At 46.8% G+C, this 25,853-nt stretch overlaps 3 protein-coding genes across 9 annotated transcripts in view; 1 reads left to right on the top strand and 2 right to left on the bottom strand.

Moving 5' to 3' along the window:
* Positions 1-1,539, bottom strand: part of Pdap1 (PDGFA associated protein 1) — a 10,923-nt gene extending 9,384 nt beyond the window's left edge. The window contains exon 1 of the mRNA XM_015501970.2: positions 1,382-1,539. Coding sequence (XP_015357456.1) covers positions 1,382-1,394 — 13 coding nt within the window. The 5' untranslated portion in view covers positions 1,395-1,539. The remainder of the gene's footprint in view (positions 1-1,381) is intronic.
* On the top strand, positions 1,511-9,150 carry Bud31 (BUD31 homolog). 4 transcript variants are annotated; one of them, XM_015501971.2, is made up of 6 exons: positions 1,511-1,846; positions 2,738-2,873; positions 3,429-3,551; positions 7,011-7,133; positions 7,332-7,498; positions 8,917-9,150. In XM_015501971.2, exons 3-6 carry the CDS (start codon positions 3,458-3,460, stop codon positions 8,965-8,967), a joined length of 435 nt encoding a protein of 144 aa, XP_015357457.1. In that variant the 5' UTR covers positions 1,511-1,846; positions 2,738-2,873; positions 3,429-3,457; the 3' UTR covers positions 8,968-9,150. The 4 variants fall into 4 exon arrangements, with proteins under 4 accessions (XP_015357457.1, XP_015357458.1, XP_015357459.1 ...); XM_015501973.2 differs by lacking the exon at positions 1,511-1,846 and adding an exon at positions 1,855-1,986; XM_015501972.2 differs by lacking the exon at positions 2,738-2,873 and having other exon boundaries at positions 1,714-1,846.
* A 303-nt stretch (positions 9,151-9,453) lies between these two features.
* On the bottom strand, positions 9,454-25,853 carry Ptcd1 (pentatricopeptide repeat domain 1). Of its 4 annotated transcripts, none has more exons than XM_015501961.2 (9): positions 25,738-25,853; positions 23,162-23,661; positions 21,211-21,351; positions 17,651-17,869; positions 16,932-17,033; positions 14,210-14,911; positions 13,046-13,162; positions 12,204-12,386; positions 9,454-9,717 (listed from the first exon to the last, which is right to left on the bottom strand). In XM_015501961.2, the coding sequence occupies exons 2-9, from the start codon at positions 23,633-23,635 to the stop codon at positions 9,541-9,543; spliced, it is 2,115 nt and encodes a 704-aa protein (XP_015357447.1). In that variant the 5' UTR covers positions 23,636-23,661; positions 25,738-25,853; the 3' UTR covers positions 9,454-9,540. The 4 variants fall into 4 exon arrangements, with proteins under 4 accessions (XP_015357447.1, XP_015357448.1, XP_048641166.1 ...); XM_015501962.2 differs by having other exon boundaries at positions 25,744-25,853; XM_048785209.1 differs by lacking the exon at positions 25,738-25,853 and adding an exon at positions 25,533-25,677.

The following is a 25,853-nucleotide window of genomic DNA, read 5'->3' as shown; positions in this document are numbered from 1 at the left end:
TTTTTTTTTTTTTTTTTTTTTTTTTTTAATAAAAAGCACAATTGGGTCCTTTGCTCTTGGAGAATTTCATATTCTTAACACCTTCATGTTTTCTTATGCTGTTTCAAGTAAATTAACCCAAGCAAGAAAAACTTGTCAGCCTGCAAAGTTTTTCACAAAAGACCAAGTGAGTTAGCCATGAATTCATATTTAAAATGTTCTAGTTGTATCCTCCAACCCTGGAACCAGTAAGTCTCAGATGAAAAGTGTAGGGAACCTAAGACACTGGCTCTCCCAGTGTCACAATAAATCAGCAAAGAACTACGTTTAAATAGATTCAGCTCTGTAAAGCCTGAATGTAGAGTCGGAAAATAATTTAGGTTTGACAAATTCCAGGCAGATGTTCCTGTGGGCTGAGTGCATTAACCAGCATAACATGTAAGGTACCAACATTAACTGAACATCTGTTCTTTGCCAGGAGCTAGGCAGGCACTTTGCCATTTTAGTCAGGCATTCAGTTATAGCCAACACGCCAAGCTAACAATTATCACTCTGGTATTCTAGAGGAAGGGGAAAAAAGGTGGAAAGTTAAATAAGTTCAAGGCCACAGAATTGGACTATGGTACAGCGGAGATTCAAAAGAAAGACGATCGGTTCTGAAAGGGAAAAAGGATGGAAGATGGCCTACAACGTACTGGGAAGCCATAAACCTTCAAGAGCAAGCCAAACTCTGCAGCAAACAGTGATAGCTAATGCCTACTGTGCACTTAACGACTGCTCGGCACTGTATTGAGCACTCTACGTGGATTACCTAGTTTAAGTCTCTCATCGGTACTATGAGGTAGATGCAATAGTAATTTCTCGTTTGCAAATGAAAAAATTGAGATACAAAGAAGTTACATGACTGGGTCGAAGGCACACGCTCAGCTGCTACGAATGCGGGCATGAAAGCCCGGTCTGCTAGGCTCCACAGCATCACGTTAGGTCTTACTAGGCAGGCCTGGCTGAGCCGGAGCCTGAGAAGGCCCACACTTTACGCGCGAGGCAGGCAGGCCCGGCACACACGCGGGACGCGGTGACTCAGTCTCCGGGCAGCCTGGCAGTGGGAAGAAACTCCAGACCACCAGGCTCGGAGAAGGGCGCCAGTGTCCGGCTTTCCGGGCCGGCGGGAACCAGGGCCTCTGAGTCGCCTGAGACCCGGGAGGGAGTAGCTCTGGACCACCACGGCCCCCAGTTTCCCCACCGGGACAATCGGGCGTCGCGGGCCGGGCCTGGCTCTCAGCCGGCGCCGACGGCGTCCCTTTTGCGCCCCTCTGCTAGAAGCCCGCGGGCTGAAGGGGCAGCGGGAGCCGGCCCCAGGACGCCCCGCCAGGACCGCGGGCCACGCGCACCGGCCCCTCACCTCCTTTAGGCATCGCGTCTCCGGCGGCTGCGGCGGCGGCGCCTCGAACTGACACCGGAACCGGAAATACCTTGTGTTCGACTTCTTCCGCCCGGCCCAGTTCCCTCCACGCGCCGCCGCCGCCGCCGTCGCCGCGAGGACCGGGACCTCACGGAGGCCGGCTCACGAAACCCGACTGTCTCGCGAGTCGCCTGAGTTTAGTTCCGCCTACATACTGCCGGGCTACAGCGCCCCTACTCTCCCCGCCTGGGGAAACGCGAAGCTGTGCGGGCCACCTTCCGGGAAGTGAGGGCAAGGGGCGACAGCGGCGCCGGAATTCTATACAGGCAGCGCTTCGGACACCTACCGTGACGTAATCTCCGCGCGAGGTGGGGCGGGGCTCCACGGGGGCCTCACCCTGAAAAGACCCCCGAGGGGCGGAAGCCGTCAATAGAGAAGCGGCGGCCCTAGGTGCCTTGGTTTCCGGTGAGTGTTTTTTTCTGTTCTGAAGTATTGTACTTTGTCAACTACAGCCTGGGACGACAGCTGAACTGGCCGGGAGGGCAATCTGAGGGTCTGGACTGAGAGGCCGGAGTCGGTGCCTTTTTCGATCTGCCGAGGTCATGGTAGATATGAGGTCTTCTTTGCCTCTTGGCTTTTCACGCCGTTTTCTCTGCCGGAGCTGTTTTCTGATTACTGCTTGTTTTTCTAGGCCGTTAAGATCCCGTCCTCTTTGTGAGCCTTCCCTACTTTCTGGCTGTAATGTCTTCACTCCCCCTCGCCTCTTTTCCAGCCTTTGTATACCGCCCACCACTTCTTTTCTCTTGGTCTGCTTACCCCGCTAGAGCCCTCCTTTGAATCCCAGATTGGGCCAGGGCCCTCGAATTTCTCTGGATCAGAGGAAAGTGATGCTCTTGCTACCGACTCTGCGCCGTGGGGCAGGGATCAGAGTCCATCCATCTCTAACTTCTGTGCAGGACCACCGATTTAGGAATCAGGATCCCCTAATCAGAGTCAGACTTTGACAGTTTCCAGTTGTGCAACTCTGAGACCACCTCTTAGTTTGATTCCTTGTCTGTAAGTTTATGGAGAGATTATGAAAAGAGGCGCTCAGGAGTAGGGGTGAGACCTTATAAAGGGATCACAAAGTGAGACGGACTCAATGAGTTTGGGAGACATGAGTCTCCTATGCTTAAAGATAAGAGATAACCTGAGCTCTCCTTGCCAACTAGGAAATGCTATGTAGTCTGAAAAATATGCTTTGCTCTTTAGATTTGGACTTGCCTATTGTACGGACTTTACCTGACTTTATAGAGCACGTTCCTTGGATCTGAACGTGACTTTGGCAAACAGCTAATCTACTCCCTAATTTTACAGATAAGACTGAAGACCAAAGAGGGAAAGTGATCTCTCCAAAGTCACTAAATAATTGGTAGCGCTAAATAAGAATCTAAGCCTGTAACTGCAGAGACCAAAGAGCTTTCTATTACACTCCTGGGAAAGAAATACTAAGGTACTGTGGCTTTATAGCCATCTTTTCCCTTTTAAACACTCATCCGTTTTCCTCCCTCAGTTGTAGCCCTCACACTGTATTGTAATTGCCTTTTCACTTGTCTTTGTCTCTACGATAAGGTCACCTTCTAAGAGGCAGGGGCTGTGTTTTAATTGCTTATTCTGTATTCCCAATAACCAGTACAAGCCCAGGATGTAGTTGATGTTAGTTAATAACAACACAGTCTGTTAAGCACACTACACACCAGGCATGTTACGTTATAACATGAATTATAATAATTCACAATGATCCCATAAGGTAAGGTCTGTTAACCCCATTTTACAGATAAAGAAACCAAGATTTAGGGAGGTTAAGTAGCTTTCTAAAAATCACAATGAATAAGTAGAAGAACAAAGATTTGAACCCAGGCAGTCTGGATGTTGAGCTGCCCCCTCCCCCCATAGTTACTACCCTGGGCCACTTCAAGGAAGTGAATGTTTTTCCAAAACAGTGGCTGGCAAAGGCATTGGGTAATCTGAGACTCAGAAACCAATGTATTTAATTTTCCTGCTCCAGGTCTTTGTACATTATCTTGTGGGAGGAAAATGCCTAAAGTCAAAAGAAGCAGGAAAGCTCCCCCAGATGGCTGGGAGTTGATTGAGCCAACACTGGATGAATTAGATCAAAAGATGAGAGAAGGTGAGTGGGGTGCTTCTGTAGTGGGCTGACAGGAGGTTGTGGGCTTAGGTACCTCTGGGGCCAAGCACAAATTCAGTATAACAACATAACATTGGCATGCTTTGTGTATTAAGTCAGAATGCTGAAAGTGCTGGAAATAACATTGATGAAATTGTCTTCGAAAAAGTTGTTTTAACCAATGTGAATACAAAGCTTGAGGGAATATAGGTCAAATAATCTAACCTATTTACTATTTTGGTTGTGTATTTAAAATCATATAAAGTATAGTTACTTGAAAATGCTACTCTTTAGGAAACATCTTTACTCACTTTCTTGTGACGTGGGTCTTTGACACTATTTTCTTCATCAGTCTTTCCGTCATCTAGGAGTTTCCTAGACTGCACCATTGTTCTTCCCTCTGTGTGATCTTGCACTTTGTGAACCCATGTAATATGCTATCTTTGAAGTTTTTATCTGAAGCCACAAGTCTGGATTACCATTTAAAGCAACTGTTTTTGTGGTGCTGAGATGACATCTAGGATTTTGTACATACTAGAGAAGTGCTCTACCACTGTCCCCAACCCCTAAAGCAACCTTTTAAATGCTTGTTTAAAACAAATCAAACCACTGTTATTATGAGGTCATACCTCCAGCAATCATTACTAAATCAATGTTAAAATACTTTGCTTCCTGTTTTCACAACTAATGGTGCTAGGTAGCTTCTATTAAGTCCCCAGAACTTGCTGTAATCAAGGTCATTATGGACTGAAAGATTTCTTGTCCGAACAGCTCTATGTCAAGTAAAGATAAGGGAAATGGGAGTGAGCTGGAATTTAAAAAACAAAAACAAAAAAAACTACTCCTCTTTTAGGGAGTGATTTTTCTTTCTTTTTTTTTGGTGGTACAGGGATTGAACCCAAGACAAGGGTTGACTTTGAGAGGGTCAGTTTACCTTGTATTTAGACGTGGATTTTTTTTAAAATTTTTTTCTTTTTTTAGTTGTATTTGGACACAATACCTTTTTATTTATTTTATGTGGTGCTGAGGATTGAACATAGTGCCTCATATGTGCTAAGTGAGTGCTCTACCACTGAGCCACAGCCATAGCCCCTACTTTTTTTTTTTTTTTAAATCTCCAAAACAAAGTAGTCCTTCTTATGGAATTTATTTATTTAAACTCAAGGGTGCTTAACTGCTGAGTCATATTCCCAGCTCTTTTTATTTTTAAGACAGGGTCTCACTAAGTTGCTGGGGAGGCTGGCTTTGAACTTGTGATCATCCTGCTTCAGCCTCCATAGCTGCTGGGATTACAGGCATGCACCACCTAGCTCGCTCTCTCATTTCTATTTGTTACAGTTTTTCAGCATTTCTTGGCCCTCTCATTGTTGATAAACACATAAGCTTCAGACCTAGTTCATATTATTCTTATTTCCACTGTAACAAAAATCCAAGTGTGTGTGTGGGGGAGAGGGATATATATATATATGGCTTTAGTGTTGGGAACAAACACTTCTCTGGGGACAAAGCAGACTGGAGAAAGGCAAAAGCTACAGCCTTAGAGTTGCTTTCACCATATGAGAATGCAGGCTTAGCACTTCCAGACCTGCCAAATTGAAAGTCAAGGATGGCTCCATGACTCTGCCAGAGAAAGGATTAGCTTCAGGATGAGCAAATGAGGATTTCAGGTCTAGATGGTTCAAATCCAAAATGTTGTTGAGAACCAAGATTATCCAGATGTACAGGGTATGGCACTTTGTCTTCCCCACTGCCATTCCTTGAGCACCTAGAGCAAGGCCTCCCCATAGCAAGCACATAGGTTCTCTGAGTCTTTCATACCTATCTTTTTGCTTCAGTCACAGAATTGTTTGTTGAACTGAATTATAAAAACTGAGTAATAGAATGGCTTACAAGTTGGTTGGAAAATGGAGGTATAGTTTTCTTGATTGCTTCTTGCCTTTCCTTTGCCCTAAAAACTGAGAGGAGGTAATAGACAAAGATCGACTGGTAGTTGCAAAGACAGAAAACTGCCTTGCAGCAGGTGTGAGTTCCCTCTGATTTATGTGCATTGGAGATGTCTCCTTCACACCTTCTGTGCTGAAAACCTTCAGGCTGATCATTTGTTTTGGCTCTTCCTAAGCAGTAAAGGATTTTGGCTGGGAAATGAAACTGGAGGTACCTCAAGGATGATTAGATCAGAATGAACATCTGTAGGACCAGGATTACTTTGAGAATTTATGATGCTATAGAAAGAGATCCAGAGAGACAGACTAACCAGGGTGTTAACAGAGGTTATTGTTGAATGATTTTTTTTTAAATCTACATTTTCTAATTTATCTAGTTTAAAAGACTAAATTTTTTCAAAAATATGTTCCAACTTTTTCTTTTTAAATTACTTTATTAATATAAATCACATACTATAAATTGACCCTTTTAAAATGTATGTTCAGAGACCTGTACAGCCATCACCACCCTCAGTTCTACCTTTGTATGAATAGACTACACTTTGTTTATTCATTGCCACCCCCCCCCACACACACACACACACCAGGGATTGAACCCTGGGGCGCTTAACCACTGAGCTGCCTCCCCAGCCCTTTTTTGTATTTTATGTAGAGACAGAGTCTCACTAAGTTGCTGAGGCTGGGTTTGAACTCGAGATCCTCCTGCCTCAGTCTCCCAAGCTGCTGGGATTATAGGCGTGCACCATCGCACCCAAGTGTCGATGGACATTTGGGTTGTTAGTACTTTTTTTGGCTTCTACAAATATTCTCGTATAAGTCTGCACATACATGTATATTTTCAGTAATCTTTGGTGTGTATCTAAGAGTTGCTGGGTCATATGGTAACTCTTTAGGTTTGACTTCTTTTGTATTTTTGAGGGATTAAAACCAGGGGTGCTTTACCACTAAGCTACATTCCCAGCATGCGCGTGCACGCACGCGCGCGCACACACACACACACACACCCTTTTTTTGTAGTTGTAGATGGACAGCATACCTTTATTTCATTTGCTAATTTTTGTATGTGGTGCTAAGGCTTGAACCCAGTGCCTCACACATGCTAGGCAAGCACTCTGCCACTAAGCCACAGCCCCCACAGCCCTTTATTTATTTAATCTTTGAGGCAGGGTCTTCATCAGTTGCTTGGCTGGCCTCAAATTTGTGTTCCTCTTGTTTCAGCTTCCTGAGCTGCTAGGATTACAGATACGCACCACAATGCCCATATATATTTAACTTCTTGAGAAATTGTCAGATTGTTTTCCACAGTGGCTACATTATTTTATATTGCCACCAGCGGGGTATGGAGTCTGATTTCTCCACATTGTCCCTAATACTTGTTAATGTCCTTCATTTTGATTATAGCCATTTTAGGGGGTATAAAGTAGTATTCATTCATTATATGTAATTATTGGAAAACAAAACATTATCCTATGTAGACTAATTCTGCTCCTCAAAACAAACATACTTTCTTTCTTCCCAGCTGAAACAGAACCTCATGAGGGAAAGAGAAAAGTGGAATCTCTGTGGCCCATCTTCAGGATCCACCACCAGAAAACCCGCTATATCTTTGATCTCTTTTATAAGCGGAAAGCCATAAGCAGAGGTAATTGGCTAAATTCTCTCTTGACCCTTTAAACTTTCAGAATTAAGTAATGATTCTCATGCTTGTAGCCTCAGCAAGCACCATGAATTGTTTTTTTTTTTTTTAATCACTAAAAATGGGCAAATTTTTCTTTTTAATCAAGGGTGGAGGCAGGTTTTTTACACCATGGTCTGATATCCTTTCCCAATCTTTTGACAGAACTCTATGAATATTGTATTAAAGAAGGTTATGCAGACAAAAACTTGATTGCAAAGTGGAAAAAGCAGGGATATGAGAACTTGTGCTGTCTGCGGTGCATTCAGACTCGGGACACCAATTTTGGAACTAACTGCATTTGCCGGGTTCCTAAAAGCAAGCTGGAAGTGGTAATGCCTGATGATCGAATTTGACATTGTTTTCACTTCAAAACTCTGCACTAATTGACTCCAGGGGGGCTTATAGCATTTGGTTTGGCTGGAATGCAGTTTTGTCACTAGAATCCTGCTGGCCATCCCTCCCAGGAATGAGTTCCCTGTTCAGGGATGGGGCTTAGAAATCTTGTTAAGTCTGGGGCCAGCCTCAACTCCACCTTTGGGCAAATAACAATCCCTTTCCTTATTTAGGAAGTGGTGGTGCAATACCTACCTCTGAGGTAGTGAGAAACAGTATTAGGAAAGGATGGCTGGTCAGTAGGAGTTCCTGTCCCTTTCCCTTCAATCCACTTTAATGTCACCACTTATTTCTTATCAGAACTTTCTGTTTGACAGCTAGGCAGGGCACCCCAGGAATGGTGCTGTGTGTGTAACAGGACCTGAGCCTCTCTTAAATGAAGCTGCAGAAAAAGGCAGGCATTAGATATTGGCACTTACTTACCAATTAAGTAGTCGTGTCCTGTAGCCCCTTGGCCAAGTTATTGGCTCAGCTAGAGGTCAGGCCAGATGACCCAGCTTGTCCTTTTTTCCTCCTAGCTTCCCACAGGCGCCTTATTCCATGGTATCCTTTATGCTGCAGTGAGTTCCTAGAGCTTTGGCTCAGAGCCGAGGGCTGTAACGCAGTGGCTAGCTCTGCCTGCACCATGTGGAAGCTCATGCATGGGCATACTCAGCAGTGGGAAGGGCTGGCTCTGGAGGGAAGGCTGTGTTGTGAGCATGATGAGGGCAGGGGTGGCAGAGCACCAGAAGTCTCTGTCTTCTGAGAGCCCCAGGATTCCACAGGGGTGTTGTGACAGAGGTACTGCATCAACCTAGCAGAGGCTACCTTCAACTTGGCTGAGTTTCAGCAGAGGATTTTGTTTGCTTAAACTAAACTCTTGTTCCTCAAAAAAAGAACTGGAAAAATAAAATTAACATAAACCACTGCTCTAGGGCCTTTAGTCTGCTGGGCAGACCCCAGCCAGACACTGGGCATTTGGGATAAGACTCTCCTGTAAGCCACAGAAACTCAAGTGTATACCTTTCTGCCCCAGTGTCCTAGCAGAGAGGAACCTTGAGACCCCTGGCATGAGCCCTCTGAGCAGTGGCACCTGCCTCAGCTCACTGGTAGAGTAATGAGACTCATCCACACAGATTTTTTTCCTTTTTGACAATTGTGTATGTTGAATTTATGTATTAAATGCACACAAATATAACTTCAGTGTGAAGAGTAGCATTTCCCATTTTCATGAGGGAACCGAAGTTCCTCTGTCCAGAACTAATCCAGCAAAGGTTTCTGAGATGTGTTCTGCAGGAAATACACTTCTTAGACGGAGGGTCAGGGTATATGGGTGTGCGACCAGGTGCAGTAGCTTAGCTGTGCTCTGTTGCAGGGGCGCATCATCGAGTGTACACACTGTGGCTGTCGGGGCTGCTCTGGCTGAGGCCATAGGCCTGGCCCCTCTCCACCCTGGACTTTGGACCTTGCAGGCTTCTGCATATCCTGCCACGGCTTCTTGGGAACAGCTCTTCTCAGCAGTGCCTCAGGCGTGAGTTGGAGCACCTCTACAGGTGAAGGCTTTGGTGTTCACCAGATGTGATTTGTAAAAATAAAACGTTGAAACCTCTTGGGCCTTATGTCCATTCTTTGAGAGTAACAAACTGGAACCTGGTAGGAAAATGCCAGGCCCCAGGGAACAGACACCTCTATGCTTAGTCCTGGCTCCATCTCATACGTACTGTGTGACCACAAGTCACACAGCAGTGATGGGCTGACAATCTCTCAGGTGAAATTGATCTGAGATGATGTGTAAAGATTGCTCTTGGACCTGCTGTGGCAGGTGCTCTTGGGCACCCTGGGCCTAGTGTTTGTCCTCATATCTGTACCCATAAAATGCTGCATTTCCAACTCAAGAAAGGTGACACCAGCATGTTTGCTTGTCTTTATCATGGAAAGGACTCCCAGGACTCCCATCAGGCACCAAGGTCCAGGCACTTTGTTCTAGCTGTGCATTCTGTTACCTGCCCCCAAGGACTTCATCCACACCAGCATCCCTGATAGTGTCTCTTTTGGGCTTGGTCCGGAACTCCTGCCAGGGGTGGGGGGTTTCCTCTGCTGGCATCACTTTCAGCCACTGCTTATAATAAGCTCGGAAGCCATCGATCTTCTCCAAGTACGTGTTCTTCCCTTTGTACTGTAATTGGAAAAGCATGGAATTCAGGGGAGTCCTGGTGATCAGAATCACTGTATATCGTCTACAGCTATTCTCATACCCCAGCAGCTGGCTCAGTCCTTGGGGAAGCTGTCCCTACTGTTCTTGCTTCCAGGGGACAGGGAAGAATATAACATGAGCATTGCCACCATTAAGGAAGAAATTCCAGCCAGGTATGGTGGCAGACACCTGTAATCTCAGTAACTCAGAGACTGAGGCAAGAGGATCTTAAATTCAAAGCCAGCCTCAATAATTTAGCAAGGCCCTTAGCAACTTAGCCAGAAAAAGTCTAAAAATGAAAAGGGGCTGGGGATGTAACTCGGCAGTAAAATGCTCCTGGGTTCAATCCCCGGAACTGACATATATACATACATACATAAATTAATTCAAAGTAATTATATGTGGCAGGCCAGACTACTATCTGTCCAACAGTCATTTTTCTTCCTGAATGTGTACTGTACTGTTCCTCAATCCATAGATGTCACAGAGCCCCCAAATGAATTGCTGGGTCCCCCCAATTCTACCTTCTCCAGAACAGAGCCTCCGACTCCCTTCTAACTTATCACCTTGGGACTACTGAAGCCATCTCCACAGAGGGCTGATAAGAAAAGGAGAAACAAAATACACCAGGTACTGTAAGAACGTAGGGGATGGAGGACAAAATAGGCAAAAGAAAAGAATGATCAGAGATACAGAGCATTACCACATATGATATAAGGTTTGATTAAAAAGATTGTAGCAGGGCTGGGGATGTGGCTCAAGCATACGTGCCGCCCGGGTTCAATCCTCAGCACCACATACGAACAAAGATGTTGTGTCCCATGAAAACTAAAAATAAATATTAAAAATTCGCTCTCTCTTTCTCTCTTTAAAAAAAAAAAAAAGATTGTAGCAATTCTGAACTTGAATACACCTAATATAGCCAGAGAGAATACAAAAAGCAAAACCTGACAGTCACAAATATAAATAATTTTATATTTCCATAATTCGGAGTCTATGATTTGAATATAGGAAACTTTAGGCCTCAGGGTGTCTTGTGATTGTTGAAGATTCCTAGTGGCAGAGATGATCCACTAACCAGAAATTATTTGCAACATGCAACTGAAAGAATAGTATCCAGAACTGGGCTGGGGTGTAGCTCAGCTGGTAGAGCACTCACCTCCCATGCACAAGGCCTGGGGTTTGATCCCCAGCACCACAAAACAACCAACCAACAACAATAAAAAACTAGTATCAGAATATATCAACTCAGGAATCCATGGGAAAGAGTCAAGATGCCTAGGTACACCCTCTGCCTGGTATATACCCTGCCCTGTCTTGAACATTCCTACCCAGCTTTCAAAACAGCACTCAAGTGCCATTACTGGCAAAGTGTCCCTGAGCCCCTGGTCACATGGCTCAGCATGCCCTTGCCCATTTACTGTCTCTCTCCAGGCCACGACTGCCCTGGATGCTCTGTCTCCACAGGGTCTGCATAAATCCAAACACCAGAGCCTGATATCCTGAGAGCAGCAGCAAGAGAGATGTCCATTATCAAACAAATCCCATCACTACCTGCTGCTGTCCACCCACTAGACAGAAGTCTACTAAGCACCAAGCAATATGCAGGCACTTGGAACCCAGGTAGACAAGGCAGACCATCTCCACCTCTAGAAGCCTAGGATTTAGGAAAGGCAAAAATCACAAAGAACAGACACCATGGCATAAAAACCAAGGGCTGTGCTGGATACAGTGACACACACCCATGATCCCAGCAACTTTAGAGGCTGAGGCAGGAGGATTACAAATTCAAGGCCAGTCTCAGGAACTTAGTGAGACTCTGTCTCAAAAATAAGAGAAACTGGAAAGCTGGGGGTGGTGACGTACACCTGTAATCCCAAAGGCTCAGGAGGCAGAAGCAGGAGGATTGAAGGTTCAAAGCCAGCCTCAGCAAAAGTGAGGCACTAAACAACTCAGTGAGACTCTGTCTCTAAATAAAATACAAAATAGGGCTGGGAATGTGGCTTAGTAGTCAAGTACCCATGAGTTCAATTCCTGACACCAAATAAATAAATAAATAAGACTTGGGATGTAGCTCAGTGGTAGGGCACCCCTGGGTTTAATTACCAGCCCCAAAATTATAAATAAGGGAACAGAGCTATATGTTGGGAGATGGGGAAGACAGCAGTTGGGCACCTCTGAAAAAGGGCTATTTAAGCAGACCTATGGGAGAAGGACCTAGAGGAGTCACAAATATACTGAGGTAGGAAAGAGGAGAATGGGACTCACTATCAATAATGGGAAGACATGTCTGCCCTTGAGAGAGCCACACAAACAAGGACTCACTAGGTATGGCCTAAGGGCTTTAGGATTTCTCTAAAGAGAAGCTGCTGACATTTTAAGCAAGGAAATGCCAATCCCAAAAGGTCAGAAGCAGGAACAGCAATGATTAAGGAGACAATGAGCATTTCAGAGCTTGGTGCACATACCCTGTCAAAGGTGGGTGGGTACTCAGCTGCAAACTCCAGCTGGCGGATGACCACTTCATTCACCGGGACCCTGTTATGCTTCATGTCCTTCAGGATGTCAATGAGATAGGTGTAGTCCAGCTTCTTGAGGGCTGCATTGATGAGAGTGCTGTAGATGTGGGTGTTGGGGGTCATCTGGGATTTCTAGAACACCACGGATATCACACAATTAGAAAGATGATATTTGTTAGGACAGAACAGTCTGCTGTGGCTGTCTTGTGGCAGCTACTAGGAATGCAATGTGGAATCTCATAGCAACAATAGGCTGTCCTCCCCCTCCAAAAGGAAGGCATGTGTTCTCCCTGAAGAACTGAGATAACTGACAGGCAGAGAAGGAGGCAGGAGGCAACCACTTTCTCACTCGTGGATGAGTTTTCTGGTGACAGACAAGTGTGGTCATCAGAATGTGGTGGTCAGCCTAGAAAAGCAGCCAGCATTGGCTGGGTGATACAACAGTGAATACAAACACCCCAGGAAGTGGCGCTCTGCTGTGATCAGGTGAAATCCATTTAGCAAGGTCCCTCTGCAGTGTCAGGTCCCAGACCTGTCCCCCACCTCTCCATCTTCCAGACAGGAATACCCTCTGCTTTCTGTACTAATTCTCACAGTGGCTCACCAAGATCAACTTGCTCTAAAATGGCCATTCAGCAGCAGAAAGGAGCTATCCTACTTGCCCTGCCCCAGTGCAGAGGCCTGGGGCCCACTATTCCCTGGGACTCCCAATTCGCCCACAGATTTTCTTCCTGAGCACCCAAGTGTTCCCCAGAACCACAGGCACCCTACTTGGGCCTAAGTCCCCTCACCTTCATGTCTGCAAGCAGCTGCAGACCATCCCTGGGCCTACGACACCCAATGGCCAGGTTGCAGAACGTCTGTAGGTTGGGGATAATTCCCCTTTTTGCCAGGACTGGCAACAGCGCCTGTGAGGGCAGACATGTCATTGTAACCTGTGACTTGTGACCCACCAACCCTGCTGAGGCCTTCCCATGAAGCCCTTGGCTGGATGCTGAAGACTCCAAGGGCACAGCTCTACTCAGAGGCTTCACGGCTCCCTCTGCTGACAGCAAAGTGTCTCTGGCCCCAGCTCAGCACTCTAGGTCCAAATACTGCCCAGTTTTCCTTGCAGGACCCAGCTCCTCAGCATGTGCACCCTGACTGCCAGCCTACTGTCCCTTCTCCATGATTGCCCTTCATATCCTGCCTCCCACCTGCTGCCTCCAGCTTCTCAGCCAGCCAATCAGTCTGAGGACAAGCTGCCTCAGCGGCTCAAGATTCAGAGCAGGAGGCAACGCTGCCCACAGTGGGAAGTGCTGGCTGAGGGAGCGCCAGGCCTGGTATGAAGAAGAGGATGTCCCCTCAGCCTGCCTGAGTCAGGATGGACCACTGGGGAAGGGCTCTGTCATGTTTAACTTGTCCACTGTGGGCATGAAGGCAGAGGCAACATCTGTCACCTTTGAGTCTCACAAATGCCCAGGGCAGTACTTCTGGCAAAAAAAATCACACAAAATCTCTTTATATGAATGGCCAAAACCCTGTCAAAAGCCCCAACACCTCCACCTGTGAAGCCATGCACATACAAGTCATGCCTCCTGATTTGCTCAGTAGAGAAATTAATAGATGTGACACTCTGAGAAGTGTCCTGAGTGGAGGGAGTGCAGCCTTGCAGTGTGTAGGGTGAGGCCACTCGGGCTCCAGTGCCGGGCTGAGTGGCACCGCAACCCTGTTTCCATCATATCTCCTTATCAAGGTGATGATGACATCTCCCTTCCCCACCAATCTGTGAGCTCCATGAAGATGGCAGGGGATAGCAGGGGTGCACCTGGCTGGCTAGTGGCTCAATTTCCAGACTCACCAGGGCCGGACCTGGAACAGGGTTCCAGATACAGATGAGCCACATTCCACAGTCCAAGGGTCAGGAACAAAGAAAGAGTCCCTGACAGCCCAGAGCCTGCTCTGGAGACCCTCACCTTTGCCCCTTCCAGGTCTCCCAGCTTGCTCTTCTTCCTCATCAGTGTGTTGAAGAATGTCACATCGGCCTCCACCTGGTGCCTGTCTAGGATGGTCAGCAGTGAGGACTCCGCAGGGCTCCCAGGCTTTACCACCTCAGCCAGCAGTGTAAGGGTTTTAATGTCCGGCTGGAGCCCGTGCTTTTCCATCTGGCCCAGGAAGCCCTCCAGGCCCCCTATCAAAGCTAGCCTGTCAGCAGGGGTGATCACTGTCCCAAAGGAGACCACAGCTGGGGAGACAGTTTCCAGGGTCAGGAGGTTGATCTCCAACTCCAAGGGAGATGGCTTCAGAGCCACTGGGGTAAGAGCTGCTGTGTGGTCAGGCTCTGCCTTGGTTTCCACCTCAGATTGTGCCTTACTGGGCACTAGGGCCTCCCGAGGCTCTGGAAGTCCCTCAACTGCCTGAGAAGGTTCCAGAAACAGCTCCCTCTCCAGGGCCTCCACATGTACTCTGGTCATTACACCATCAATCACAGAAGAGCCTCTCCTCCTTGCCTGCTGCCTGCCTAGGGGCTGGAGCAGGACTGTCTCCTCTCTGGGTCTCAGGAGCAGCCTGGAGGCCACTTCTGGCTCCCCCAAGCCACAGTCCCGAGCTGCCCCTAACAGCAAGTTGTAGCCATGTTGGGTTGGCTTGAGTCCCAGGCTCAGCATCTGCCTCCACACCTGTAGGAGGAGACAAACATGAGCTCAGTGTTCCCGCCTCCTAGTAGAGGTGGGCACTGGCAGCAAGCAGACAGCAAAATCAGAAGACATAAGAAGGTTGGAGTGTATCTCACTGGTACAGTGTTTGCCTAGCAAGCACAAGGCCTGGATTCCATCTCCAGCACCACCAAATTAAAAAAGAGCTTTGCACGTATAATGCAACTTTAGTCCCTGCTCATGGGAGCCTGAGGCATGAAGATCACCTGAGACCAGAAGTTCAGAATTAGACTAGGCAACACAGTAAGACCACATCTCAAGAAAAATGTCTAACCTGACACCAGGCTCTGACAAATAAGAATCGTCAGAATTCTGAAACTCCTTCCATGGGAGGCCTCACAGGGGCCTGCAATTCTTCTCCTTCTTCAAGTTCACCCCAAAATTGTTCTCACAGTCTCATCCCTGTGCACATCGTTAAAGCCACATACCTAAGGGAGAGATGGCCAGAGAGGCTAGGTTCTGGAAGAGCCTAGCCTGACTTCTAAGGATGGGATCCAGCAGCAACTCCTGAGTGCCTGCTACATGCCCAACTCCTGACTTAAGGGTGCTGAGGCCAACAGAGAATTCTCTTAAGAGTCCAGCACAGGGCAACATGGAGCCAGATTCGGAGCCAGCAGATTGCAGGGCTGGGTTCAGGCCAACTGCAGCTGAAGTCTTGCACCCTCGTTAGTTGTGAACACTGAGTCTCCACTTGCTCATAGGACATATTATTTTCATCTCCACTGCATGACATCTAGTACATTCAGTGTGTGATCAACGGATGCAGCTCTGTTCATATCTGGGTTGCTCTGACACATTTCTAAGAGACCACAGAGGTCCCCTCTGCTTTGTGGGCTTAGCAGGAATCTACCCTCAACCTGGGGTTAGGGCATACGTCTGACACCCTGCCCTCCTCAGAGATGTGTGTGCAGATGTAGAGGAACAGGTTAGACCCTAGCTGGATGAGTCTTGCAAGAGGGCCACTGCCCACCACAGCAGGGCCTTGAAGAGATCCAGGATCTTGGCAGACATACCCAACAAGGAATGGCTGACAGATGGAGATTTATGGGACACATACACCATCCTATGGCAGTTGGGATTCAGGGTCTAGTGTCAAATAAAATGTCAGTTAAAGGCCCAGCTTTTAGTGGCCGTAGCACCTCAGGCAGGTACTAACTTTTGTGAGCCTCAGTTCCCTCACCTGAAAAATGGGGCTAACAGTGTCTAGCAGAAGCAGTTCACCAGAGTGTAACACAAATAGGCCACTGCTACAATAGGTTACTTCTAAGAAGAACAGATCAGTTCAAGGAATGAGAGGAACTACCTACATCCATGATGGCCAGCTAGCCACTACTTCTAAGGGTTCTGCATCGGGAATGGGAGCATCTGACCCCAGACTGTTCCTTGTAAGGGCACTCAGACTCTGTGCAGGGAGTTTGCTGAAATGCAGATTTGGACACAGGAAGTTTAGATGGGGCTGCTGCTGCTTGTTTAGAGCATACTTTAGGACAGTGTGACTTCAGAAGTAGCTGTGCACCAGCACTGACACCAGCTTCCCACACGATGAGGAAAATTATCTCTGGGGGCTGAACTGGGATTAGAGCTGCAGGTTTGACTTTGGGATTAAGTACACATTTCTGGGTCACACTTGCAGATGCTGAGTGGAGAGAAGAGGGGATGTGGAGTGAGCTACGGCAGTCAGGGACCATGAGCTAAAGGGGCCTGGGCTGGCCATCCAGCACAGTGGGAGAGGTATGGGCTGGCTGTGCCCTCACTTGAGGACCAGCCCTGGTGTCTCCATGGACCTCATCTCCTGAGCACCTGTAAAATGAGAGCGGTGAGCCTCACAATGGCTGCTGAGAAAGACAAAATATGGCAAATATAAAAATGCTTGGCATAAGGCAGTAGCAAAAACTCAGGAAATGCACAAAGGAACCTTGTTTTGCACTCCTGGTGCAGGTGCACAGGGGAAGGAGGGCAGGAAGGCAGAGTGGAAGGGACAAACCTGCAGGGCGAGTCGGAAGCCTATCTTCTTGTCCTGGATGCAGCCCATGAGCAGGAAACTAAAGGTCTCTTCTGTGACAGCATGCCCCTTGTGGATGATTTCCTGGGAGGGAACAAGGCGGTTCCATTGAGAATCTGCAATAGGATCCAGGCCCAGGTGCCTGACCCCCTAGGGCCAGAACCAGGCTCATGTGTCTTAATGAGCTGAGTGAATAAATATGGCACTTGGGGCCAGTTTGGAACCAGCTCCTGAGCCAAACATCCACCTGCCAGTGAGTGTGGGCAGCACCTCTGCATAGACCACACCCTAGCAGTCATGTTTGGCAGCCCTGGCCTCAATGTCCCAGCTCTATCATCAGCCAGCTATGACCATGAGGGCAAGGCCCCCAGCTCTCTGGCCTTGGTTTCCTCATCTGTGAAAGGACAGGTCTTCTAGAATCTTTGGAACAACCCCACCATCATGTTGTGCTGCAGTGTGTCTAGTTCCCACTGGCCCCTTGGTGTGTCAGGTTTGGCTCTCCCCTCCTTGAGACGTCCCTTCCACCTCTCAGTACCTCAAGCCCCTACTCTGGCCCTCCAGTCAGTACAGGGGCTCCCCACACCACCACTGGTGGCTTCCTGCCCCCCCACCCTGCCCCACAGCCTACCACTGTCTCTGCCTCCAACCTGCCCTGGTGGAACTGGGCCCAAAAGGGAGAAACAGGGAGGGGGCTGTCCCACCTTGAACACATCAAGGCACATCCTGAGGTCTGAGCACTTGGCAGCCATCTTCAGCAGAGCATGGTATGTCTTCAGGTTGAACTGGACATTTTTAGCCTGGAGCTGCTGTCGTAGTTTCAGGGCACTCTGAAGGGCAGAGTCCTTCCAGGGTGACTCGGCACAGACATTGAATAGGGCTGTGTATGTGGCATCTGAGGGCTCTAAATCCCGTTTTTTCATCTGTTGAAGTGAAGGAAATTTAAGAGGTAGTACCAGGATCAGTTGGACGCAGAGAAAAGCAGCTACCCCATAGGACCCTAGAGAGGTCTCTATTACTATAATTCACTGACCTGAGGGCTAAAGCTGAGCCAAGGGACATTTCAAAGGGCTAAGGCTGAATCAAGGGACATTTACATATCTAAACCCAACTCTACCAGAGGGACTCTGAAAACTGAAGACTTTACCCCAGAAATTCCAATGAGAAATCATTCTCGCTGAGCACCTGGTCACTTGTCAAGACTGCTCTGGGCCTGGGGTGTTTGCAGCAGGGGCCTTCCAATCCCTAACCTCAGGTCCAACCAGATCACCCTGATTGGCAAAGGGCCACAGGGTGGATCTGTCTGGGAAAAGAAGTACAGTGCTCACTCACTGAGGGGTCACGGGCAAGTGAGTTTTCCTTGCAGAACTGGGAATGAAACCATCATCCTAAAAGAGATGCAGGGGCTGGTAGGAGAGTATAGGTTAGTGATCTTGGGTGGCTCCCCACCCATTTGTAGCAGCCAACAGCAATACTCACTCTTAAGACTACCCAACCTCTACATCACACTCTGGGAATGAGGCTAACTCGGGACCTGTAAAGCCTCCAGGTGGCTGAGGAAGACACTGGAGTCAGAGCCTACTAGTAAAGCCAAGCACTCACTATTGCCTGGAGAAGGTCATCTGACCAATGAGGGCAGGTGACCAGCTGCTAAGGCACTGAAAAGAGCCCTGCTAGAGTCAGGTCATTTGGGGCTCAAATCCCAGTTTCAATGCTCTCCTACAGGGCAACCATGGACATGTCCATTCTTCTCTGAGCCTGAATTTCCTTATCTAAAAAGTGCAGGTGGGCTGTGTGTGATGATAAACACCTGTAATTCAGCTAACGGAGTCTGACTCAAGAGAACTGCAAGTTCAAGGACAGCCTGGGCAACTTAGTGAATAAAATAAAAAATAAGGAGTTGTGTTTGTGGCTCAGTGGTAGAGCACTTGCCTAGCACACGTGAGGCACTGGGTTCAATCCTCACAACCACTTAAAAAGAAATAAAATAAAGGTATTGTGTCAATATACAACTAAAAAAAAGTTTTTTTAATTAAAAAAATAAGAAGGGCTGAGGATATAATATAGTGGCAAGCTGCTTTTTCCAAAAAAGTACTTTTTTTCAAAAAAAAAAGGGGGGGGGAGTGCAGATGATAATCTATTCTTGGAGGAAGATGTACACTCTGTGTTTATCATGTATTTGATAGGTGTGGACAAAGGACTTACTACATGTCCTCAGTGGGAACCAGTAGTGATCAGAGCAAGCAGAGCCTATCCTCATTAAGCATTCATTAGAAAAAGAAAAATAAATGGCAGATGATCAAGTACTCACAAGCAGTCATAAATGCTGTGAAGGATACCCAGAAAACAGGGTGAAAAGGGAAAAAGTATAAGAAAACACTGGAGAGACCTAGCAAACACCACTTTCACCAAGTGACCAAGGTTCACATCATCAGTAATAAGACGTGTTGATGCATGTGCACCCTGACATGAAAGGGTACTAACCTCTGTGATAGACTTTTCCCACACCCCAACTCCTATCTCAAGAGAAAGCACCAGCCAAACACACTGATGGGTCTGTACCAGACCTGACCAGTGCTCTCCAAAACTGTCATAGTTGTGAAAAACAGGGAAGACTCATAAAATGTCACAGACTGCAGGAACTAGTGCCAGTCTGAAAGCCCAGAATGCACACAGGAATGGAAAGAATGGAAAAACTGGTGAAATCCAAATAAAGTCTGGAGTTTAGATCCCAGCCATGCACTGATATTGGGTGTTTTCTTTTGACGAATGTAGTATGATACTATATGATGTCAATATGGCAAAAATTGGGTGAGAGGTATGTGGGAACTTTCTATACTGTCTCTGCAACTTTTTTATAAAGCTAAAATTATTCTAAAATAAAATGTCTATTTAAAAAATGCCTGTAATCCCAGTGACTTGAAGGCTGAGACAGGAGGATTACAAGTTTGAGACCAGTCTGAGCAACTTAGTGAGGCCCTTCTCAAAATGAAAAATAAGAAAGGGCTGGGAATGTAACTCAAAGGTAAAGTCCCCCTTGGTTTAATCTGCAGGACTACATAAATACATAAAAAAGTAAACATAAAATACTAATTAGAATACATCTATAATCCCAACAACTTGGGAGGCTGAGGCAGGAAGACCACAAATTCAAGGTTAGCCTGGATAACTTAGTGAAACCCTGTCTCCAAATAAAAAGCACTTCAGGGCTGGGGATATAACTCAGTTGGTAAGTGCTTGCCTCACATGCACTTGAGGCCTTGGGTTCAATCCTCAGTACCACACACACATCAATAAGAACAACAACAGGCAACAAAGGATAGAGAATGACAAAGGCTAAATAGAGAAGCCTGGCTTCACTGAGGTGGTGATAAGCAGGGCAATCACTTAAGAATTCTGAAGATGTAAAGGAGAATTGCTACTGAATGGGTGACCAACTTCCCCCTTTTCTCCTTGCCCATTAGCTGGCATGTGAACTCTTTTCTACCAGCTAGTTGGCCAGGGAAGCCTTCTGTCTTCCTGTGCCATGACTATTTATTAGGTCTTTATTTATTCTGCAGTACTGGAGATTGAACACAAGGGCACTTTTACCTCTGAGCTAACATCCCAGACCTTTTTATTTTGAGCAGGGTCCCTAAGTCTATGTAGGTCTTTTAAAAGCTGTCATGCTATTCTACCATTTGTAAGTGCAATGACTCCCCCTTGCTTCCAGCTATAGATCATTGGACCTGGAGAGCAGTGACCCAAGTGACAGGAAGACTAAAATCCCCAGAAGCCCCTGCTGGGTAAAGGACCCCCAACCTTCTGGCCTCAGTAGACAGGCTCTCTCCCACAGGTCTACCGACCTCCCCAGCAAGCCTTTCTTGACTCATGAAGGAAATAGCTTCCCAATGATGACACACCAAAGAGGTAAATGAATGGAAAGTAAAATGATCTTCCAGAAGGAATAAAAGTACTTTCTCATGTGGAAGCCAGTGCATGTGGGTGCCATATGCAGGGGATAAAAAACAACATGAACCAGGAACAGTAGCAGGAAGGAGCTGTGTGGGCCCATGGTGGCCCAGGTGGGTGCTGAAGGTGTCATCTCAATTAATACCCAAGATCACCTTCGTTTTATAGATGATAACTCTGCCACCAGGGAGCTTAAGTCCTCCACCCAGAGTAAAGCGCCAGCAAGTGGCACACTCAGGACCTGTACCCAGCCTTATGGTCCCAAAGCCCATACTCTCTGGAGCCTTGCCCCACTACCATGTGGCACACTCACATCATTGTAGAGCCCGAAGGCCTTCTTCAGGTAGCCAGCCCTCCCGCAGCCTCCAATCAGCACCGTGTAGTTGTACTCGAGTGGCTGCAGTTGCTCCTCCTTTAGCATCTGCCTCTCAAACAGGTCCAGGGCTTCAGCCAGCTGGCAGGAAAGGGAGACAAGGTGAGGATGAGACAAGGGCTTAGGATGGCCTCAGAGACCCTCAGTAGAGGGAGGGAGGAACCATCCTGACATGGTGCAGGGCAGCAGCTCTGGGTGACTACAAACCTCCACAGACCACAGTTGCTTTAGCCTCATCTCTACTCCCCGGTTCAATCCTTGGTTCACAGGGAGGGATGTGGCTTCATAGTAGAGCATTTGCCTGGTTATGTGTGAGGCCCTGAGTTTGATCCTCCAACACCAAAAAAGATTATACATACACACATACACACACATATGTATATATTTTTAAATCCTCAGTTCACTACTTCACCCCTTAATTACTTTCATCTGTTAATTCAAATAATTACTGAGTCCTATTATAAGCCTAGCAAAATCTATTCACTAGCTGTGAATAAGAAGCTCCTCCTTCATGAAGCTCATGTTGTAGTTGGAAAGACAGACACAAAGTGCAGTAATGAAGAAATACATATGTATTTATGAACAAAAATTAAAGCAGGGAACACTGGAAGAAAGGTACAGGGGATTCATCTTTAGGAGCCAGGTGGCGCATAAACAAAGACCTGAAGAAGGTAGGGGAGGGAGCCAGGAGGCTCTCTGAGGGAATAGTCAGTGCAAAGGAGTGGGCCTGGAAGATGAATGAGAAGTTGGGGTGCTGAGGTGAATGAAACAAAGTAAGAGATGAGGGTAGAGAGATAATGGAGGAGTGGAGGATGAGTGTGGCAGATCTTGCAGGCTCCAAAAAAAAAAAAAAAAAAAANGTGTCTCTGGGTCCAATTCATAGTACCAAAAAAAAAAAAAAAAAAAAGCCTCGTGAAGATTTTGGCTTCTCTTTATTTCTTAACTTTTCATTGAAATGTATACAAAAGCAAGAACAGTATAACTACAACTGTAAATATCTAGCCAATCCTGTTTCACCTGTAGCACCTGTAGCTTGCATGCCCCCTCCAAATAGTATGTTTAAAGCAAATCTCAGTGATCCTCTCAGTTCATCCATAAGAACTTCAGCACATACCTCCAAGAGACTTTTAAACACAACGCAATATCATTATCAGTCCCCACGAAAATAACCTTTTTTCTTTTTCTTTTTTTTTTTTTTTTTTTTTTTTTGGTGCTGGGGATTAGACTTAGGGCCTCAAGCATGTTAGGCAAATTCTCTACCACTAAACTACACCCCAACATAAATGCCACTGAATACACTGGGAATTTGGGGGAGATGATTAACTCAATCTGCCTTCTGTTTAACATGACAGCTCTGTGCTGTGATTGACAGCATGGCAGGAAGTGACCAGAGCAACAAGTGTTAAGTGTTCTAATAGCCGAGAAGGGCAAAGAGAAGGCCTTTCAAGAGTGGGGCTGTGAGAAGTACTTAGGGCTAGCGACAGACTGGGGGTAGAGTTGGTAAGAGAAAGAGAAGAATGAAGCATGACCTAAGGAAGTTTGGCCTTGGCAATGGAATGACAGGATTGCCATGAAGTGAGGTGAAGCGTGGGAAAACAGACTTGAATCTGTACAGGTGCCTGTGTGGATAAGCACAGGGAGATGACAAGGAGGAAAACCGATACACTGATCAGAGTCCATGGGAAGAACACAGCTGGAGATATACACCGAAAACTGCAGCTGGGGAACGTCAATGCCATGAGACTGATGGGTCAGCAGGGTAAATGATGCCAGGGAAGAAAAAGGGCCCATGGACCAAACACTGAGCATCTCAACATGTATTGTGGGGAAGGCTGGGTGGCCCCCCACAATATACTGCGCTGCAGGAAAGCCAAATCCCAAGGTTCCTCACCTTTCCTTCCCTAATTAGGCGTTTACACTGAAGGAAGTACCAATATGGGGTGTTTCTTGGGCCCTGCCATGATTTTGGCTCCAGTTCCCCTTCTTCATCTTCCTCAATATTCTGTTCCCTGAGTCGTAGGTCATACAGCTGGGGTGTTGATTTGTGGAATATCTTCCGGGAGGAGTATTTATTAGAGAGGGTTCCAAAGCTCTCCTCTTCCTCTTGAGGGCCTGTGGAGCTGGGCTGGCTTGGGTCAGAGTGGAGGCTGCTCATATTCTTCTGGCTCCCAGATTCAAAGGCAGCTGACAAAGGGGAGCTGCTGAAGGCAGCTAAGGCTGGCTGAGTTGGCCCCACAGCCCTCAGCCACACAAGCCCCTCCCTGCCTCCTGTCCACTGGGCTCCAGGAAGGTCAAAGTGCTGGAGGCCCAAGAGCCCCAAGGGGCGGGCCCGAGAGAATAGGCGGACAAGTCTCACCGGGTCCATCTCTGTCTTTTCTGTCCCACCAGGGCCTGGAATACATCAGGAAAAAAAAGAAGTCAACTCAAAATCATAGTCACTAAAGACAGAAGGAGGACAGAGAAGTGGTTAAAGTGGGCCCTGAGGTTAGATTCCAGCACTGTCAAAAAACTATCCATATGCCCCTGGGCACTCACTGCTCCAACATCAGTGTTACCTCTAAACTGAGATTAACAAGGTTACCCACACAGCACTGTAGCAACAGGTGAGATCATGATGCATTAGATCAGCTTGGGAGGCTGAGGCAAGAAGACTGTGAGTTCAAAGCCAGCTTCAGCAACTTAGAGAGGCCCTAAGTAACTCAGTGAGACCCTGCCTCTAAAAAACGGGATGTGGCTCAGTGGTTAAGTGCCCCTGGGTTCAATCTCTTATACGAAGCATGTAGCACAGTGCTGGCACTGTCAACACTTATTAGATAATAAGCTATTGGTATTATTAAATCATGATCTATGAACATGGACACTAAAGTCAGAGCCAAGTTAGAGTCCTAGAACCTGTTACTTGACCTTCCTGTGCCTTGATTGCTTCAACTGTAAAATGAAATTACATGAGATGCTTTTAGTACAATGCCTGGCATTTAAGAGGTATTCAAAATCTGTAGTTATTGGGCTGGGGTTGTGGCTAAGTGGTGGAACACTCACCTAGCATAGGTAAGGCACTGGGTTCAATCCGCAGAACCTCATAAAGATAAATAAATAAAGGTATTGTGTCCTTTTACAGCTAAAAAAATAAAAATAAAAAAAAAAATATATATATATATATATATATATAGAGAGAGAGAGAGAGAGAGAGAGCTGTAGTTACTATCACTTATTAGGAAAAATTTGTTGTTGGCATTCTAGGCCTCTGCAAAGGGAAGCTAACTCAAGTGTTTCTTTTATGGAAAACTCGTGTGGACAAATAGGGAAGAGCTGTGCTGTCCAAAACAGCCACTGTGGCATGTGGCTACCGAGCACTTGCAGTGTGACCAGTCTGAAAGGCGATATGCTTTAAGTGTAAAATACACATTGGATTTCAAAGTCTTTTTTTACAAAAAACTAGAATCTAAAATACACATTAATAACTTTTAAAAGTCCTGAAATATTTCAGCTATGCTGGGCTAAATTATTAACATTAATTTCAAAGTTTCTTTTAATTTAATGTGACCATTTGAAAATTTAAAATTACTTATGTGTTTGATATATATATATTGTGTGTGTGTATATATTATATGTGTGTGTGTGTGCTTAACCACAGAGTCACATCTCCAGCCCTTTTTTATGTTATTTAAAGACAGAGAGGGTCTCGCTGAGTTGCTTAAGGCCTCCCTAAATTGCTGAGGCTGGCTTTGAATTCAGGCTCCTCCTGTCTCAGCTTCCCAAGGTACTGAGATTACAGGCTTGCGCTAGTGTGCTGGGCCTTGCATTTTATTTCTTTTGGACAGTACTGAGCTAGAGATTTCAGCCTGCATACTTTAAATCCTTTAATTTAAAAAAATCAGAATAACCAGCTAACAGCAGGAAAATATTTTAAGGTATGGCTGTATTGGATGGTTGCCAATGGAAAGACCTCCGAGGTGATAGAAGGTTGAACAGATTAGTGACCAAGACGAGGTAAGGAAGAGATTTGCTAAGGTCCTGCAGCAGTACTATAGCAATATATACACATTCAGGCTGCGCTAGTATATGTGCTTCTCGTTCGATGTATTAAATAGTGATATCCTATCATAATTTCAAGGCGGAAACCAGTGTAAACGTTAGATCGAGGTGCCGCAGACGCCGCTCGAACACTCATCTCCGCCTGAAATACCAGGCGCTGCTAACGCTGCTCGGTCAGAGACAAAATTGCCCACTTTCACACAGAGAAAATAAAGGAATTTTCTTACCAGGTCTGAAACCCTGAATTAGAGACTCCCAGCGCCGTTCCCCCTTGGAGGGACCCGCTGGACCCCAGACGCGCTCCAGGACCCTCGGGCCAACCCTGACCCCTCTCCACCCGCCTTTAGAGCCCGGTCTCCTCCCACGACGCCCCGGCCCGGCTCAGGCTCCGCCGGGTCCGGGGACTCCTGCGAGGAGCCAACAGGAACTCACTCGAACCTTCCAGCGAAGTGAACGCCGCCCGGGCCTCCACGTCCCCGAGTCCACTCCCCGCGGCGCCCTCAGGGTCACCCTCTGCGAGATGCGTGCCTCAACCCGGCCACGCGCAG

The sequence above is a fragment of the Marmota marmota genome, unplaced genomic scaffold, assembly GCF_001458135.2.
Source record: "Marmota marmota marmota unplaced genomic scaffold, marMar, whole genome shotgun sequence".
In the NCBI taxonomy this organism is placed as follows: domain Eukaryota; kingdom Metazoa; phylum Chordata; class Mammalia; order Rodentia; family Sciuridae; genus Marmota; species Marmota marmota.
Note: the sequence above shows the minus strand (reverse complement) of the source record. Positions and strands in the feature narration are given on the sequence as shown.

What these genes read in the sequence shown, in the direction of transcription:
- Bud31 (XM_015501971.2), top strand. Translation starts at nt 3,458, where the DNA reads ATGCCTAAAGTCAAAAGAAGCAGGAAAGCTCCCCCAGATGGCTGGGAG. An exon ending in AGATCAAAAGATGAGAGAAG is followed by an intron (nt 3,552 to 7,010) that starts GTGAGTGGGGTG and finishes CTTTCTTCCCAG; the next exon opens with CTGAAACAGAACCTCATGAG. An exon ending in CTAAAAGCAAGCTGGAAGTG is followed by an intron (nt 7,499 to 8,916) that starts GTAATGCCTGAT and finishes GCTCTGTTGCAG; the next exon opens with GGGCGCATCATCGAGTGTAC.
- Ptcd1 (XM_015501961.2), bottom strand. Translation starts at nt 23,635, where the DNA reads ATGGACCCGGTGAGACTTGTCCGCCTATTCTCTCGGGCCCGCCCCTTG. An exon ending in AGCTGCTTGCAGACATGAAG is followed by an intron (nt 12,387 to 13,045) that starts GTGAGGGGACTT and finishes GTGGTGTTCTAG; the next exon opens with AAATCCCAGATGACCCCCAA. An exon ending in ACCCACCCACCTTTGACAGG is followed by an intron (nt 9,718 to 12,203) that starts GTATGTGCACCA and finishes TTCCAATTACAG; the next exon opens with TACAAAGGGAAGAACACGTA.